This window comes from Cetorhinus maximus, chromosome 19 (assembly GCF_964194155.1).
Source record: "Cetorhinus maximus chromosome 19, sCetMax3.hap1.1, whole genome shotgun sequence".
Taxonomy (NCBI): Eukaryota; Metazoa; Chordata; class Chondrichthyes; order Lamniformes; family Cetorhinidae; genus Cetorhinus; species Cetorhinus maximus.
In genome coordinates, this window is record NC_135897.1 from 6,991,895 (window position 1) to 7,010,373 (window position 18,479).

Here is an 18,479-nt window from a genome sequence, read left to right on the forward strand (position 1 = left end):
CATCAATTTAATCCAGCGTCTCACAGTATCACTTTAACCTGTGTGCCTCTGCATCAGTTTACTCCTGTGTCCACCTATATAGATTTAACCCAGTGTCCCCATGTATCAGTTTAACCCCATATCCCCCCCTAACAGTTTAACCCTGTATCCTCCTGCATCAGTTCAACCCTGTGGCTCGTTGTATCAACTTAACCCTGTGCCCAGTGCCCCCCTTGTCAGTTTATTCCTGTGCGTCCCATTCCAGTTAAAGCTAGTGTCTCCTTGTATCAGTTTAACACTGTGTCCCTGGTAACAGTTTAAAACTGTTTCCCCTGCTATCAGTTTAACCCGATGTCACCCTATGTCAGTTTATCCCTGTGCTCCCCTGTGTCAGTTAAACCCAGTGACTCCCTGTATCAGTTTAACCCTCTGTTCCCCTGCATCAGTTTAACCCTCTGCCCCCCATATCAGGGTAATCCTGTACCCGCACATATCTGTTTAACCCTGTGTCCCCCTGTATCATTTTAACCCTGTGTCTTGCTGTATCAGTTCAACCCTGTGCCTTGTTGTGTCAGTTGAATTCTGTGCCCTCTATCAGCGTAATGCTGTACTCCCTCTTTCAATTTGACCCTGTGTCCCTCTGTATCAGTTTGATCCTGTGACCCCCCTATATCAGTTTAACCCTGTGACCCCCTCTATCAGTTTATCCCTGTGCCCCCCCGCATCAGTTTATCCCTGTGCCCCACTGTGTCAGTTTAACCCTCTGTTCCCCTCTATCACTTTAACGCTGTGTCCCCTTGTATGAAATGAGCCCTGTGCCTCCCTGTATTGCGTGCCACAGAAGTGCCAGGCAATGATGACCTCCAACAAGGGGGAATCCAACTATCGCCCCTTGATGTTCAATGGCATTACCATCACTGAATCCCCCATTATCAACATCCTGGGGATTACCATTGACCAGAAACTGAACTGGACTAGCCATATAAATACTGTGGCTACAAGAGCAGGTCAGAGGCTAGGAATCGTGTGGCGAGTACCTCACCTCCTGACTCCCTAAAGCCTGTCCACCATCTACAAGGCACAAATCAGGGGTATGATGGAATATTCCCAATTGCTTGGATGAGTCCAGCTCCCACAACACCCAAGACGTTTGACACCATCCAGGACAAAGCAGCCCGCTTGATTGGCACCACGTACACGAACATTCACTTTCTCCACCACCAACGCACAGTAGCAACAGTGTGTAAGATCTACAAGATGCACTGCATGAATTCACCAAGGCTCCTTCAACAGCACCTTCCAAACCCACAACCACTACCACCTAGAAGGACAAGGGCAGCAGATATATGGGAACACCACCACCTGGAATATCCCCTCCAAGTCACTCACCACCCTGACTTGGAAATATATCGCCGTTCCTTCACTGTCGCTGGATCAAAATCCTGGAAAACCCTTCCTAACAGCACTGTGGGTGTACCTACACCACATTGACTGCAGCGGTTCAAGAAGGCAGCTCACCACCACCTTCTCAAGGGCAACTAGGGATGGGCAATAAATGCTGGCCCAGCCAGCGAAGCCCACATCCCATGAATGAATATGAAAAAAAATTACCCTGTGCCCCTCTGTATCAGTTTAATGCTGTGTACCCCATATCAGTTTAAAGCTATGCGCCCTATATCAGTTTAACCCTGTGTCTCCCAGTATCAGTTTGACCCCCTCTATCAGTTTAATCCTTTGTCCCCCTGTGTCTGTTGAACCCTGCGTCCCCCGCTTTCAGTTTAACCCTGTGTCCCCCTGTACCAGTTTAACCCTGTTTCCCCCGTATCAGTTTTTCCCTCTGTCTCCCTGTGTGATGTTAACCCTGTGTCCCCTGTATCAGTTTAGCCCTGTATCTCCTGGTATAAGTTTAACCCTGTGTCTCCCTGTATCAGTTTCACCCTGTGCCCCTCCGTATCAATTTAATCCTGTTTCTCTGCAGCTGTTTAACCCTGTGTCTGCCTGTATCAGTTTAACCATGTGACCCCATGTTCAAGACCATAAGACCGTAAGACATAGGAGCAGAAATTAGGCCATTCGGCCCATCGAGTCTGCTCCGCCATTCAATCATGGCTGATAAGTTTCTCAACCCCATTCTCCCGCCTTCACCCCGTAACCTTTGATCCCCTTACCAATCAAGAACCTATCTATCTCGGTCTTAAATACACTCAATGACCTGGCCTCCACAGCCTTCTGTGGCAATGAATTGCATAGATTCACCACTCTCTGGCTAAAGAAGTTTCTCCTCATCTCTGTTTTAAAAGGTCTTCCCTTTACTCTGAGGCTGTGCCCTCGGGTCCTAGTCTCTCCTACTAATGGAAACATCTTCCCCACATCCACTCTATCCAGGCCTTTCAGTATTCTGTAAGTTTCAATCAGATCCCCCCTCATCCTTCTAAACTCCATCGAGTATAGACCCAGAGTCCTCAAACGTTCCTCATATGTTAAGCCTTCCATTCCTGGGATCGTTCTCGTGAACCTCCTCTGGATCCTCTCCAGGGCCAGAACATCCTTCCTATGATGCAGGGCCCAAAATTGCTCACAATATTCTAAATGTGGTCTGACCAGAGCCTTATAAAGCCTCAGCAGCACATCCCTGCTTTTATATTCTAGTCCTCTCGAAATAAATGCCAACATTGCATTTGCCTTCCTAACTACCGACTCAACCTGCAAGTTAACCTTAAGAGAATCCTGGACTAGGACTCCCAAGTCCCTTTGCACTCCAGATTTCTGAATTCTCTCCCCATTTAGAAAATAGTCCATGCCTCTATTCTTCCTACCAAAGTGCATGACCTCACACTTCCCCACGTTTCAGTTTAAACCTGATTCCCCTTCCATCAGTTTAACCTTGTTTCCCCTGCATCAGCTTAACCCTGTGTCCCCCTGTACGAGTTGAGCCCTGTGCCCACTTCTATCAGTTTTACCCTCTGTCCCCCTGTATCAGTTTAACCCCGGGTGGAATTTCCCCATATTTGCAATAAGTGTGTTAGTGGGCAGGTAAAATGGGGTCCTACCCACAACGAAAATGGCGGGTTTTCACGCAGTATCATCCCCGAACCACCTCATCATTTATTCCCTCCCGCGTGTGGTCTCTCGTTCGCCTGCCCACCATCACCCCGCTGTTGCATCACACCAGCCGCTATCTTTAAAAGGCAGCCACCAGCAAAGCGCTCAATACTGGCAGGATGGCGGCCGCCATGGACATCTTGGTCCAGGACGTCACTCCGTGTGCACTGCGTGTGCTTAACTCCAGCGTTGATGCCATAGTTGGCCTCCAACAGTGTGTATGCGATAAGGGTGCTGGGCAGCTCAATCTCACTCCAGTTACCCCTTCGCCTCATGGAATCAGCCAGGGGCCCTCAGGCACCCAGAGGGAGGAGGATCAGCAGGTGTACTCTCTGGGGCCATCCACCCAGGTGACTCTGGGAGTGACCGGCCCATCCGAATCCCCTCTTCCTGTGACCTCCGCAGCTCCAGCTCCACAGGCCGAGGAGGCTGCCACTGCCACACAGCAGGACCCCGAAAGCAGGCCGGGGCTCTCCAAGTCTCAGCCCTCAGAGGACACCTGCCAAAGTCATCACAGACAGGGTGTCACAGTCAGCAGGCTGCCTCCATCTCTGCTGTGGATGTCCAGGGAGCACCAAGACCAAGTTAGTTTAAAGTAGTTGCACAGCCTGGGCCCGGGTGTTGATTAGTTGTACCTACTGTTCACTATTATTAATAAACTACCAAGAATGTCTCCCTGCCTGTGGTTCCTTGTTCTGATGAGCAGTGTTCGTGTCACTCAGATGTGAAACCTTTCTGCACAAGATAAAGGCAGGTGTCTCAGTCCAGGGCCTCTTCCCTGTGTCTGTGCAGCCTTCAGACCACAGTGATGGTCCAGCCTCACACTCCCTGGACACATTACTGATGCCTGCACCTCGATGGTGCTGGTCATTGCTGCCAGAATGTAGTGGGCAGGTGCCACAGAGTTCCCTCATTCTCTCTGTGTGCTCTCAGCACCTTTAAGGTGGGGCTGACCCCCATCACACCAGCATCTGTGACCAGTGATGCTGTGCACCAGCTCCTGAAGGGCTGAGGTGCTGAAGGCGGACACAACATCAGATGTGTCTAAAGTTTCATGGCTGCGTCTCTGAGCTGGCCCTGATCATGGAGCGCAAGCGAGCTGCCCTCGGCCAGACAGGAGTCAGACATTCTCAGAGAGCATGTGAAGATCTATGGAGTGTCCTCACTGCATGTTGTCATCATCCTCCTGTAATCGAGTGACTATTAGGGTCTCCACTGCACCTTCATGACAGGAGCATTATCACAGTGGGAATTGACGCTGCGATAAGCCAGACTGGAGTCAAACATTCACAACTGCGATGTGAGGATCTACGGGGACACCTCACTGCATGTCGTCAACATCCCCCACAGATCTGGCAGCTATGAGGGCCTCCTGAGTGCACCTGCCTTGTCTAGCCAGTGCGAGGGCCTCATCCCCGTCATTGTCACCATGTGTACCATGGAGAAGATGGCATCCGTGACCTCCTGGATACATTTGTGGGTGGCGGATTGTGAATCCCACAGAGGTCCCTGTGGAGCCCTGAAAGGAGCCACTGGCATAGAAACTGAGCATCGTGGCCACTTTCACAGCCACTGGCAGTGGATGCCCTCCATGCCCCCTTGGCGCCAAGTCCTGCAGTAAGTGGCAGATGTGAGCCACCAGGTCCCTAGACATGTGCAGTCGTCAGCGACACTGGTTCTCAGTCATCTGCAGGAATGGCAGGCGGCGAATATAGACCCTGGGTGTCGCTAGGCACTGACCAGCCACGGCTCACTGTCACTCCTGGGCAGTGTGTGTGGGAGCCCCTGCTGCCCCTTCTTCATGAGGTTGCTGCTCCTGCCTTTGCACGGCCAGGTGCCTCAGTCACTCTCTCCCCCGTCTTCCACGGTCTCTGTAGGCCATCAGGCAAACAGCTAGGTCACCAGGATCCATCATCCTGCAGCATGAAAGGGAGAGAGACGTGGTTATCATGGCTGTACTTAGCACCTTTCCTGGCCCTGTGTGACCGCCCCTTAATGCTTCCCAGAGAGTGCTGGTCACCCCTCGGATGGCCAGAGATGAGTGCGCTGCATGGCTGCCCTGTCAGCCTGTGACATGGGGGACACTGGTCCAGACCAGGATGCTGAGGTTGCAAAGGGCTGTGAGCACCTCCAGCAGTGACTGCTACATGGCCAGCGATAGCGAGGAGATTGTACAACGTGTGCAGTCCAACTGCTCCACGGTCCAATAAAGTGGTGGCGGACTCGAAGTCTGTGCCGGGAGGGTGGGGGGTTGTAGGGGGCTGGGGGGATGGTGTGGGTAAGGTGTGGAGCACTTGGTGGCCCTTTGGTGCCTCCGTGTTGCTTGCATGGGTGGGCAGGCTAGGAGCCCGACCCCAATCATATCACTGTGGCTGCGCCTGATCTGTCTCAGTTGCAGAGACATGGTCAGTTTATACAGTGTCCCTAATGTGTGGCCACTGCCCTCGCTTACCCTCCCCCCACCTCGATTGCCTGTGCGCGGGATGCAGCGCCAGGGCAGCACTTGACCCCCCACCCCACTGACAACAGTTGCCTCCGAGGCTGGTCAGCACTTGTCCCCAGACACCATCCACTCCCCCTCCTCAGCAGTCGCCTCTGGGGCCAGGTATCAGTTTCCACCCCCCTCCCCCACACCCGGTGTCCCTGAGGCCTGTAAATAACGGGTGAGCTGTGGTGAACGCTGCTGCCCCTTCACCTCAGTTCCCCCAGAGTGAAGGCCGCCAAGTGCGCGTTGCCTGCAAGTTGTTGTGAGACACGTCAGTGTTGCTGTCCCACTGATGTGGACAGACAATACCGTCGGGTTCCAAGAGCCTGGCGGGATGGCCCTTTAATTATATGCTAATGTTTTACAATTAGCACCTCGTCAACCGATGGCGGGAAACGCAGCCCTCCGTCAGCAGGCTGAGCGACCCATCGCGACCTGTCCTCACACCGCCGTGAAGCAGGTCGCGCCATATTTTCCGTGTTCACCACCTATCACGCCCGCCACCAGCTTCCCGTTTCCCCCTCTGTCAGTTTAACCCTGTGCCCCCTGTATCAGTTTAACCCTGTGCCCCCCCGTATCAGTTTAACCCTGTGCCCCCTGTATCAGTTTAACACTGTGCCCCCCCGTATCAGTTTAACCCTGTGCCCCCCGTATCAGTTTAACCCTGTGCCCCCTGTATCAGTTTAACCCTGTGCCCCCCCCGTATCAGTTTAACCCTGTGCCCCCCCCGTATCAGTTTAACCCTGTGCCCCCTGTATCAGTTTAACCCTGTGCCCCCTGTATCAGTTTAACCCTGTGCCCCCCGTATCAGTTTAACCCTGTGCCCCCTGTATCAGTTTAACCCTGTGCCCCCTGTATCAGTTTAACCCTGTGCCCCCCCCGTAACAGTTTAACACTGTGCCCCCCCCGTATCAGTTTAACCCTGTGCCCCCTGTATCAGTTTAACCCTGTGCCCCCTGTATCAGTTTAACCCTGTGCCCCCCCGTATCAGTTTAACACTGTGCCCCCCCCGTATCAGTTTAACCCTGTGCCCCCTGTATCAGTTTAACCCTGTGCCCCCTGTATCAGTTTAACCCTGTGCCCCCTGTATCAGTTTCACCCTGTGCCCCCTGTATCAGTTTAACCCTGTGCCCCCGTATCAGTTTAACCCTGTGCCCCCTGTATCAGTTTAACCCTGTGCCCCCTGTATCAGTTTCACCCTGTGCCCCCTGTATCAGTTTAACCCTGTGCCCCCTGTATCAGTTTAACCCTGTGCCCCCTGTATCAGTTTCACCCTGTGCCCCCTGTATCAGTTTAACCCTGTGCCCCCTGTATCAGTTTCACCCTGTGCCCCCTGTATCAGTTTAACCCTGTGCCCCCTGTATCAGTTTCACCCTGTGCCCCCTGTATCAGTTTAACCCTGTGCCCCCTGTATCAGTTTCACCCTGTGCCCCCTGTATCTGTTTAACCCTGTGCCCCTGTGTATCATTTTAAAACTGTGTCCCGGTTTCCTGTGTGTCAGTGTCTGTCTGTATAGCGCAATTCCTTTGTTGCTCCTGAGCTGACTCTGATGAATCCGTGTTTGGTTCCAGCCGGTAGTTTGCCGGTAGTTTGCCGGTTTACTTGGTCCCACACAGACTCCTTGCTTGGCCATTCAGTGCACAGCAAGCAGCCCTGGTGTTGCAGTGCCATCTGGTGGTGGCAGATCCATTCCTCGTACAAGAAAGACATTTTCATGATCACATTGCTGTTTGTGGGGTCTTGCTGTGTGCAAATTGGCTCCCGCATTTCTTACCATACAACAGTGACTGCTTTTCAAAAGTACTTCATTGGCTCTAAAGGGCTTTGCAACATCCCGAGGTCGTAAAAGGTGCTATGCAAATACAAGTCTTTCTTTCTTTTAACTGCCCCCTAGGGTCTGAATGATCCCTTATTCTGTGATGACCCGATGCAGAGACTAGAAACCATGAAGTCAGCAAGCTCGCCCTTTAACATGAACACATGAGAACTAGGAGTAGGCCATTCGGCCCCTCGATCCTGCTCTGCCATTCGGTAAGATCAAGGCTGATCCGAATGTGGTCTCAGCTCCACTTTCCTGTCTGCCCTGACTCCCTTGTTAATCATAAAACTATCTAACTCAGCCTTGAATGTATTGAATGACTCTGCTGCCTCTGCTCTCTAGGCAAGCAGATTCCAAAGACCAACGACACCCCAGAGAGAAAAAAAATCCCTCCTTATCTCAGTCTTAAATGGGAAACACCACATTTTTAAACTGTGTCCCTTAGTTCTGGATTCCCCCACAAGGGAAATGGCCTCTCAGCATCTACTCTGTCAAGTCCCTTCAGGATCTTACACATGTCAATAAGATCACCTCTCTTTCTGCTAACCTCCAATGTTCGGCCCAACTGCTCAACATTTCCTCATAAGCTAACTCCTTCATCCCGGGAATCAGTTGGTGAGCTGCTTCTAATGCAATATATCCTTTCTTAGGTACGGTGACCAAAACTGTACACAGAACTCCAGATGCAACCTCATTTAGGCTCTGTGCAGCTGTAACAACACTTGCCTACTTCCCTACATTCCCCGTGCAGAATAGGCTGAAACTCTGATCAGTGAAAGGTGACCTTCCCACTCTAGACGTTTGCTGGAAGTGATGGTTATGTTGAGAGCTATGATGCGTTTCAATGCTGCACTTACACTGATGGATCTCCTACAGTAATGATGAATTCTACAGTAGAACAATTGTTTAGATTGAAAGCAAGACTTCTTGACCCCCCGCCCCCAGTCCAGCTTCCGGCCCTCACCGCACAGGCTGAACTCTGATCGGAAGCTAGTCTCATACTTTCCTTCCAAGAACAGCAAGACTGACCACAGAAGGTTGTGCCCTTTTCTCAGCATCATTTCTTGACCTTCGCTTCAACTTGTCCATTGGTTGCCTTTTGAGTTTCTCTGAGGCAGCTCCCCATGCTGAACCCATCCAGGGGCTGTTAGCAAAGAAAGAGCTGTTGATAAACGGAAGTGGCAGGTCTGCAGATGTTTCTCTGAATTTGTTTCTTCCCCTCCCCCTCCCCCTCCCCCACCCCCACCGCCTCAACTCCCCTAACTCTATCATTGTTGAGGAGGAGCCTGGCCAGTACCTTGGCTTTAATCCAGAACTCTGAAGAATGCTGAGGCCACCCATAGAGGAAGCTGTTCAGCCAGAAAGTCAGCTCAGCTCCGGGGCCTGGACACTTCCAAGTCAGTTATGCCAGTGAGACCAGACGGACCGATGTTATTGGTGGGAGGCAATCTCTCATCTGAAAGGCTCACAAACTAAATTAAGATGTAATTCTCTCAAATCTTGCTGAACGTAAATTTATTAAATAATTTAATTCTGGTTTGTACTGACCCTGGAGTTACTGTCTCCTTTAGCACTCATTAAAGATTGAACATCCCTGATTTTAATTGCCCCACCATGGGTGGCCATGCCTTGAGCTGGTGGAGTTTAAATTCGATGAATTCATAAAAATGCGGAATTAAAAGCTAGTCTCAGTAATGGTAAGCATGATTGTTGTAAAAACCCACCTGGTTCACTAATGCCCTTTAGGGAAGGAAATCTGCCACCCTTCTCCAATCTGGCCTTAACTGCCTTGTGAAATGACCTAGCATGCCACTCAGCTCAAGGGCAATTAGGGATGGGCAACAAATGCTGGCCTTGCCAGTGACACCCACATCCCATAGATTAAAAAAATCCTCTCCATCTCTCTTTTTCTCTTTCCTCCTTTAGGATACTTCTTAAAACATACCTTTTTGACCAAGCTTTTAGTGATCTGCCTTAATATCTCCTTATCTGACTCGATGGTGCCGAATTTTGATTTTTATAGTGCTCGTGTGCAGCGCTTTGGGACATTTTACAATGTCAAAGGCCCTATATCAATACAAGTAGTTGTTGTTTTTGTGGACTGGCGTTGCTTCTTACTACCTGTGTTTGGTTTAGATTCAGGATGCTGAAGCCAGTACAATGGTGTGGTATGGCTTGCCATCAAAAAACTACCCCAAAAAATGTTGTACGAAGATTGTCCTTCTGAGACCCCACCAACTTGCTATAATACTCACCCAGACAGGCCATGTTAGTGTAGGTCGACAGGCTTGACCAACGGCTCCGTTCTGTTTTTGCTCCTACCGCTCTGAGCCCCACTCCAAATAAGTGGCAATAAGAACAACGCAGCAACACTCTGGAATCAAGTACTGCAGTGAAGAGGCCACCTTGGCTTTCCTGACTGACACTTCCTGATATTTGGCCTACACAGCAATCGTTAGTTGGTTCTTGCTCTGGAACTCCGATGAAAACTCCTGAAGGTATTGTGAGTTTTCAAGAAAGTACGTTTCTGAATTGTGACAATGGATTTCCTAATGGAAATGTCTCAATTGCTGTCTAGCTAGTCCCCACCACTTAAATGGAGGCCACTTAGCACAGGCAGCCATCTATATCAGATAAATGGTACTGACAGTTTGCTAATTAGCTAGTTACAAATGCAGTGCTGATAACATATTGCAATTTTGCAAGTTCAACAGTTATTTACTCATACCTACTGATTTAAAAATCTCTACTGATTTCACCCAAAGTTAGACCTTCAAAAAAAAGAAAGACTTGCACTTATTTAGTGCCTTTCAAGACCACAGGATGCCCCAAATCATTTTACAATGGAGTAATGTTGAAGTGTATTCATTGTTGTAATGCAGGAAATGCAGCAGCCAGTTTACACATAGCAATGTCCACAAACAACAACATGATACTGACCAGGTAATATTTTTATTTGTGATGTATATTAGCCAGGACACCAGGGAGAACTCCCCTGCTCTTCCTCAAAATTGTGCCAATGAATCTCTTATGTCTACCTGAGGGAGCAGACTCAGGAGTGAGAGTGCTACCAACTGAGTTATGGCTGATTGAAGCTATTCTATCAACCGTTCACATCTGGTTAACATGCGATTGCCACAAAAACAACAACTTGCATTTATATTGTGCTGTTACACATAAAATATTCCACAGCACTTTCCTTCGTGATGAGATTCTGGATGTAACCGTGAACAATGAGGAGAGCTGGTTGCTAAACAGCAATTTCCTTTTTTTAAATATATGTTGGTTACTTAGCTTTTTGATTTTTCTATCCAGCAAGCCAATCACAGTAACACCAGCAAGTCCATTAAAAGTGGTGAGTGTGGCACTCTGAAGTAGGGGGAGGATGAAGATACAGAAGAGTCTAGATTGACGGCTCCTGGAGTAAGACATCATAAAAGACGTTTGCTTCCTCGATATCAACACTTGGTCCACACAGTTTACAAATCTTAAAATCCTTAATTGTCAGGATCTCAGAGGCTGTGCATCCCCCTGGTGGCTAATGTGAAGCCAGCTATTAGCTGAAGTTCAATAGCCCACTTACACAAGTATTGTTCTAATGCAATGAAATTGATCAGTGCCTTGACTTTTCTTTGCCACTAGCTCTTTCCAGGCAGCCTCAAGTGACCTTATCACAATAGACACAAAGCAGCTCGCCATTGTATAAAGAGATCGGTGACAGTTTATCACCTACCCTGTGGAATTTGCAAAAGGGGAGATTAATTTGATTCTTCAGTTCATTATCCAGTTACTTAGTACAACAAATTTCCTGGAGGAAAATGAAATCGGTAAACCCTCATCAGTTAAGAGACTAAACGCTAAGAAGTCCCCCCGGGCCAAGCGACATTGCTTTGGGTATTGAAGGAAGACAGTGAGGATATTTTGTGGTGAATTTGCTGCAGTCATGAGCTGTACTAAGGACTAGGTCAGAGGAGTCCATGTGGATAGTTATATCTTATGAAGAAGTAATATTTTGGGGTTTAGGGAGTGATGGGCATCATCCTTGGAGGATGTTGCTAATAAAGTTGATAATATAACACTCTGTGAAGCTTGCTGAGGCTTTCTAATCACTTCCTCCTTTCTCCAGGAAGCTAAACATAATATTTCTTCCTCACACCAGGTGAATAATAATGGGATTATATCATTCCTGAAAGAAGTTTCCCAGTTCACTCCAGTGGCATTTCCAATCTCTAATGATCGACGAGTGGTGGCGGCGTTCTGGGCAGATGTGGACAACCGCCGGGCTGGTGACGTCTTCTACAGGGAGACTAAAGACCCTGCTATACTTCAGAGCACAACTGACGATATCAGGAGGTACTTCCCGGAGCTTGAGGAATTCAGCACCCAGTGGGCACTTGTGGCCACTTGGCATAAAGTGACGTTTTTTGGAGGAAGTTCGTTTTCACCGGTAGGGGTTGATCTATCTAGCCTTTGATAGCATATATGCTTTGAATTCTTTATTCATTATCTGTAGTGTGAGGTGCTGCTGCTAACCAACAGCATGGTTAGGTTACCTGTCTCAGAATCTTGCTCACGTACCTTCACCCACCTCCTCATGAGCACAATGCCTGACTAACCTTGTGTGAGTTGCCATGGCTCACCAATCGCCAACAGCCGATCCTCGTTTAGGAGTACCTGCCAATGACACACAAAGTCTTGACAGCAGCTTGTGACCTGTGGGATAGTGGTGTTCAGTGTCTAACTTTGTGGGATATCGACTTTCCCCGTGGGATATCGGTGTTCCCTGTGTGACCGTAAGTGATTTCGGTGTTCAGGCTGTGACCCTGTGGGATATCAGTGTTCAGTGCCTAACCCTGTGGGATATCGGTGTTCAGTGTGTGACCCTGTGGGATATCGGTGTTCCATGTGTGACCTTGTGGGACATTGGTGCTAGTGTGAGATCCTGTGGGATATCGATGTTCAGTGTCCAAACCTGTGCTATATCGATGTTCCCTGTGGGATATCGGTGTTCAGTGTGTGGCCCTGTGGGATATCGGTGTTCAGTGTCTGATCCTGTGGGATATTGGTGTTAGTGTGTGACCCTGTGGGATATTGGTGTTCAGCGTGTGACCCTGAGGGATATCAATGTTCAGTATGTGACTGTGGGATATTGGTGTTCAGCGTGTGACCCTGTGGGATATCAATGTTCAGTATGTGACTGTGTGATATTGGTGTTCAGTGTGTGACCCGTGGGATGTCGGTGTTAGTGTGTGACCCTGTGGGATATTGGCATTAGTGCGTGACGCTGTGGGATATCGGTGTTCCCTGATTGACCTTATGGGATATCAGTGTTCAGTGTGCGACCCTGTAGGTTATTGGTGTTAGTGTGTGATCATGCGGGATATCGATGTTCAGCATATCACCCTGTGGGATATTGGTGTTAGCGTGTGACCCTGTGGGATATTGGTGTTAGTGTGTGACCCTGTGGGATATCGATGTTCCCTGTGTGACCGTGTGGGATGTCGGTGTTCAGTGTCTGAACCTGTGGGATATCTGTGTTCCCTGTCTTACCCTGTGGGATATCAGTGTTCAGTGTGTGACCCTGTGGGTTATTGGTGTTAGTGTGTGAGCCTGTGGGATATTGGTGTTCAGGGTCCGATCTTGTGGGATTACGGTGTTCCCTGCATGACCCTGTTGGATCTCGGTGTTCCCTGTGTGACCCTGTGGGATATTGCTGTCACTGTGTGATGCTGTGGGGTAACGATATTCAGTGTCTTAGCCTGTGGTATATCGGTGTTTCCTGTGGGATATTGGTGTTCAGTGTGCAACCCTGTGTGATAACCGTTTTCAGTGTGTGAACCAGAGGGATGTCAGTGTTCAGTGTGTGAGACTGTGGGATATTGGTTTTCCCCTGTGTGACCCTGTGGGATATTGGTGTCCCTGTGTGATCCTGTGGGATATTGGTGGTCTCTGTGTGATACTGTGGGATATCAATGTTCCCTGTGTGACCCTTGGAATATTGGTGTTCAGTGTCTGACCCTGTGGGATGTCGTTGTTCAGTGTGTCACCCTGTGAGATCTCAGTATTCCCTGTGTGACCCTGTGGGATGTCGATGTTTAGTGTGTAACACTCTGGAATATTGGTTTTCAGTGTGTGACCCTGTGGGATGTCGGTGTTCCCTGGGTGACCTTATGGGATATCAGTGTTCAGTGTGCGACCCTGTGGGATATTAATATTAGTGTGTGATCACGTGGGATATCAGTGTTCAGTGTGTGACCCCGTGGGCTGTTGGTGTTAGTGTGTGACCCTGTAGGATATTGGTGTTCAGTGTGTGACTGTGGGATATTGGTCTTCAGTGCCTGGCCCTGTGGGCTATTAGTGTTTGTGTGTGATCCTGTGGGATATCGGTGTTCCCTGTGTGACCCTGTGGGATATCAGTGCTTGTGTGATCCTGTGGGATATTGGTATTAGTGTGTGACCCTGTGGGATATAGGTGTTCCCCGCCTGACCCTGTGGGATATTGGTTTTCAGTGTCTGACCCTGTGGGATATCAGTGTTCCCGGTGTGACCCTGTGGGATATCGGTGTTTAGCATGTGACGATGTGGGATATCAATGCTCAGTGTGGGACAGTGTGGGATATCGGTGCTATTGTGTGACTCTGTGGGATATTTGTGTTAGCGTGTAACACTGTGGAATATCCCTGTTCCCTGTGTGACCATGTGGGATATAGGTTTTCCCTGCGTGACCATGTGGGATATAGGTTTTCCCTGTGTGACACTGTGGGATATCAGTGTTCTCTGTGTGACCTTTGGGATATTGGTGTTCGGGGTCTGACCCTGTGGGATGTCGTTGTTCAGTGTGTCACCCTGTGGGATATTGGTGTTCGGTGTGTTAATATGGATATTGGTGTTCGACCATAAGACATAGGAGCAGAAATTAGGCCATTCGGCCCATCGAGTCTGCTCCGCCATTCAATCATGGCTGATAGGTTTCTCAACCCCATTCTCCCGCCTTCTTCCCGTAACCTTTGATCCCCTTACCAATCAAGAACCGATCGATCTCGGTCTTAAATACACTCAATGACCTGGCCTCCACAGCCTTCTGTGGCAATGAATTCCATAGATTCACCACTCTCTGGCTAAAGAAGTTTCTCCTCATCTCTGTTCTAAAAGGTCTTCCCTTTACTCTGAGGCTGTGCCCTCGGGTCCTAGTCTCTCCTACTAATGGAAACATCTTCCCCACGTCCACTCTATCCAGGCCTTTCAGTATTCTGTAAGTTTCAATCAGATCCCCCCTCATCCTTCTAAACTCCATCGAGTATAGACCCAGAGTCCTCAAACGTTCCTCATATGTTAAGCCTTTCATTCCTGGGATCATTCTCGTGAACCTCCTCTGGACCCTCTCCAGGGCCAGCACATCCTTCCTGAGATGCAGGGCCCAAAATTGCTCACAATATTCTAAATGTGGTCTGACCAGAGCCTTATAAAGCCTCAGCAGCACATCCCTGCTTTTATATTCTAGTCCTCTCGAAATAAATGCCAACATTGCATTTGCCTTCCTAACTACCGACTCAACCTGCAAGTTAACCTTAAGAGAATCCTGGACTAGGACTCCCATGTCCCTTTGCACTCCAGATTTCTGAATTCTCTCCCCATTTAGAAAATAGTCCATGCCTCTATTCTTCCTACCAAAGTGCATGACCTCACACTTCCCCATGTTGTATTCCATCTGCCACTTCTTTGCCCATTCTCCTAACCTGTCCAAATCCTTCTGCAGCCTCCCCGCCTCCTCAATACTACCTGTCCCTCCACCTATCTTTGTATCATCTGCAAACTTAACCAGGATGCCCTCAGTTCCTTCATCTAGATCATTAATGTATAAAGTGAAAAGTTGTGGTCCCAACACTGACCCCTGCGGAACTCCACTAGTCACCGGCCGCCATCCTGAGAAGGACCCCCTTACCCCTACTCTCTGCCTCCTGCCAGACAGCCAATCTTCTATCCATGCTAGTACCTTGCCTGTAACACCATGGGCTCTTTTCAGTTTGTGTTCAGTTTGTTTGTGGGATATCGATGTTCAGTGTGTGACCCTGTGGGATATCGGAGTTCAGTTCGTGACCCTGTGGGATATTGGTGTTGTGTGTGACCATGTGGAATATTGTTCTTAGTGTGCCACCCTGTGGGATATTGGTGTTCCCTGTGTGATCGTGGGAAATCGTTGTTCAGCATCTGATCCTGTGGGATGTCGGTGTTCAGTGTGTAACATGCTGGAACATTGGTGTTCAGTGTGTGACCCCGAGGGATAACGGTGTTCAGTGTGTGACTGTGGGATATTGGTGTTCAGTGTGTGACTGCGGGATATTGGTGTTCAGTGCCTGACCCTATGGGCTATTGGTGTTAGTGTATGATCCTGTGGGATATCGAGGTTCAGTGTCTGAGCCGGTGGGATATCAATGCTAGTGTGGTCCTGTGGGATATTGGTGTTAGTGTTTGACACTGTGGGATATCTGTGTTAGTGTGTGAACCTGTGGGATATCGGTGTTCAGTGCCTGACCCTGTTGAATATTGGTTTTCAGTGTATGACACTGTGGGACATCAGTGTTCCCTGTGTGATCCTGAGGGATATCAGTGTTAGTGTGTGACCCTGTGTGGCATTGGTGTTTAGCTTGTGACTATGTGGGATATCGGCATTTAGCGTGTAACTATGTGGGATATCGGTGTTCAGCATGGGACCCTGTGGGATATTGGTGCTAGTGTGTGATCCTGTGGGATATTTGTGTTAGTGTGTGACACTGTGGGATATCGGTGTTCCCTGTGTGACCGTGTGGGACATTGGTACTAGTGTGTAACCCTGAGGGATACATATGTTCAGTGTGTGACCCCGTGGGATGTCAGTGTTAGTGCATGACCCTGTGGGATATCGATGTTCCATGTGTGACCATGTGGGATACCGGTGTTCAGTGTCTGAACCTGTGGGATATCTGTGTTCCGTGTCTTACCCTGTGGGATATCAGTGTTCAGTGTGTGACCCTGTGGGTAATTGGTGTTAGTGTGTGAGCCTGTGGGATATTGGTTCTAGTGTGTGACACTGTGGGATATTGGCACTAGTGTGTGACCCTGTAGGATATTGGTGTTAGTGTGAACCTGTGGGATATCGATGTTCAGTGTGTGACCCCATGGGATGTCGTTGTTAGTGTGTGACCCTGTGGGATATTGATGTTCAGTGATGACCCTGTGGGATATTAGTGTTCTCTGTATGACCCTGTGGGATATTAGTGTTCTCTGTATGACCCTGTGGGATATTGGTGTTCTCTGTGTGACCCTGTGGGATATTGGTGTTCTCTGTGTGACCCTGTGGGATATTGGTGTTCTCTGTGTGACCCTGTGGGATATTGGTGTTCAGTGTCTGACCCTGTGGGATATTGGTGTTCAGGGCCTGATCTTGTGGGATAGCAGTGTTCCCTGCATGACCCTGTGGGATATCGGTATTCCCTGGGTGGCTCTGTGGGATATTGGTGTTCAGTGTCTCACCCTGTGGGATAACAGTGTTCCCTGTGTGACCCTGAGAGATATTGCAGTCAGTGTGTGATGCTGTGGAATATCGATGTTCAGTGTCTTAACCTGTGGTATATCGGTGTTTCCTTTGGGATATTGTTTTTTCGTGTGCGACCCTGTGCGATACGATTTTCAGTGTGTGAGCCAAAGGGATATCGGGGTTCAGTGTGTGACACTGTGGGATATTGGTGTTCCCTGTGTGACCTTGTGGGATATCGGTGTTCAGTGTGTGACCCTGTGGGATATTGGTTTTCCCTGTGTGACACTGTGGGATATTGGTGTTCCCTGTGTGACCTTGTGGGATATCGGTGTTCAGTGTGTGACCCTGTGGGATATTGGTTTTCCCTGTGTGACCCTGTGGGATAACAGTGTTCCAGGTGTGACACTGTGGGATATTGGTGTTCCTTGTATGACCCTTGGGATATTGGTGTTCAGTATCTGACCATGTGGGATATCGATGTTCAGTGTGTTAACATGAATATTGGTGTTCTGCTTGTGTTTGTGGGATATCGATGTTCAGTGTGTGACCGTGGGGTATCGGTGTTCCCTGTGTGACCCTGTGGGACGTTGATGTTTTGTGTGTGACCCTGTGCAATATCGGAGTTCAGTATATGACTGTGTGGGATATTGGTGTTATGTGTGACCGTGTGGAATATTGTTGTTAGTGTGTCACCCTATGGGATCTCGGTGTTCCCTGTGTAACCCTGTGGGATGTCAGTGTTCAGTGTCTGACCCTGTGGGATATCGGTGTTCAGTGTGTGACTGTGGGATATTGGTGTTCAGTGCCTGACCCTATGGGCTATTGGTTTTAGTGTGTGATCCTATGGGATATCAAGGTTCAATGTCTGACCCTGTGAGATATCGGTGTTCCCGTGTGACTCTGTGGGATATCAGTGCTAGTGTGATCCTGTGGGATATTGGTGTTAGTATTTGACACTATGGGATATCTGTGTTAGTGTGTGAACCTGTGGGATATCGGTGTTCAGTGCCTGACCCTGTTTAATATTGGTTTTCAGTGTATGACCCTAAGGGATATCAGTGTTGGTGTGTGACCCTGTGGGGCACTGGTGTTCAGTGTCTGACCCTGTTGAATATTGGTTTTCAGTGTATGACCCTGTAGGACATCAGTGTTCCCTGTGTGACCCTGTTGTATATTGGCGTTCGGCATGTGACTATGTGGGCTACCGGTGTTCAGTGTGTGACCCTGTTTAATATCGGTACTAGTATGTAACCCTGTGGGCTACCAGTGTTCAGTGTGTGACCCTGTTTAATATCGGTACTAGTATGTAACCCTGTGGGCTACCAGTGTTCAGTGTGTGACCCTGTTTGATATCGGTACTAGTGTGTAACCCTGTGGGATATCAGTGTTCCCTTTGTGACCTTGTGGGATATTGATGTTCCCTGTCTAATGCTGTGGGATATCAGGTTTTCCTGTGTGACCCTGTGGTATATCGGTGTTCCCTGTGAGATATCGGCGTTTAGCATATGACTACGTGGGATGCCGGTGTGATATTGGTACTAGTGTGTGACCCTGTGGGATATTAGTGTTCCCTGTGTGAC

At 49.0% G+C, this 18,479-nt stretch overlaps 1 protein-coding gene across 2 annotated transcripts in view; it reads left to right on the forward strand.

Moving 5' to 3' along the window:
* Positions 1–18,479, forward strand: part of sned1 (sushi, nidogen and EGF-like domains 1) — a 195,460-nt gene that overhangs the window by 47,372 nt on the left and 129,609 nt on the right. For both annotated transcript variants that reach the window (XM_078563454.1, XM_078563453.1), the window contains exon 2: positions 11,545–11,832. In XM_078563454.1, coding sequence (XP_078419580.1) covers positions 11,545–11,832 — 288 coding nt within the window. The remainder of the gene's footprint in view (positions 1–11,544; positions 11,833–18,479) is intronic.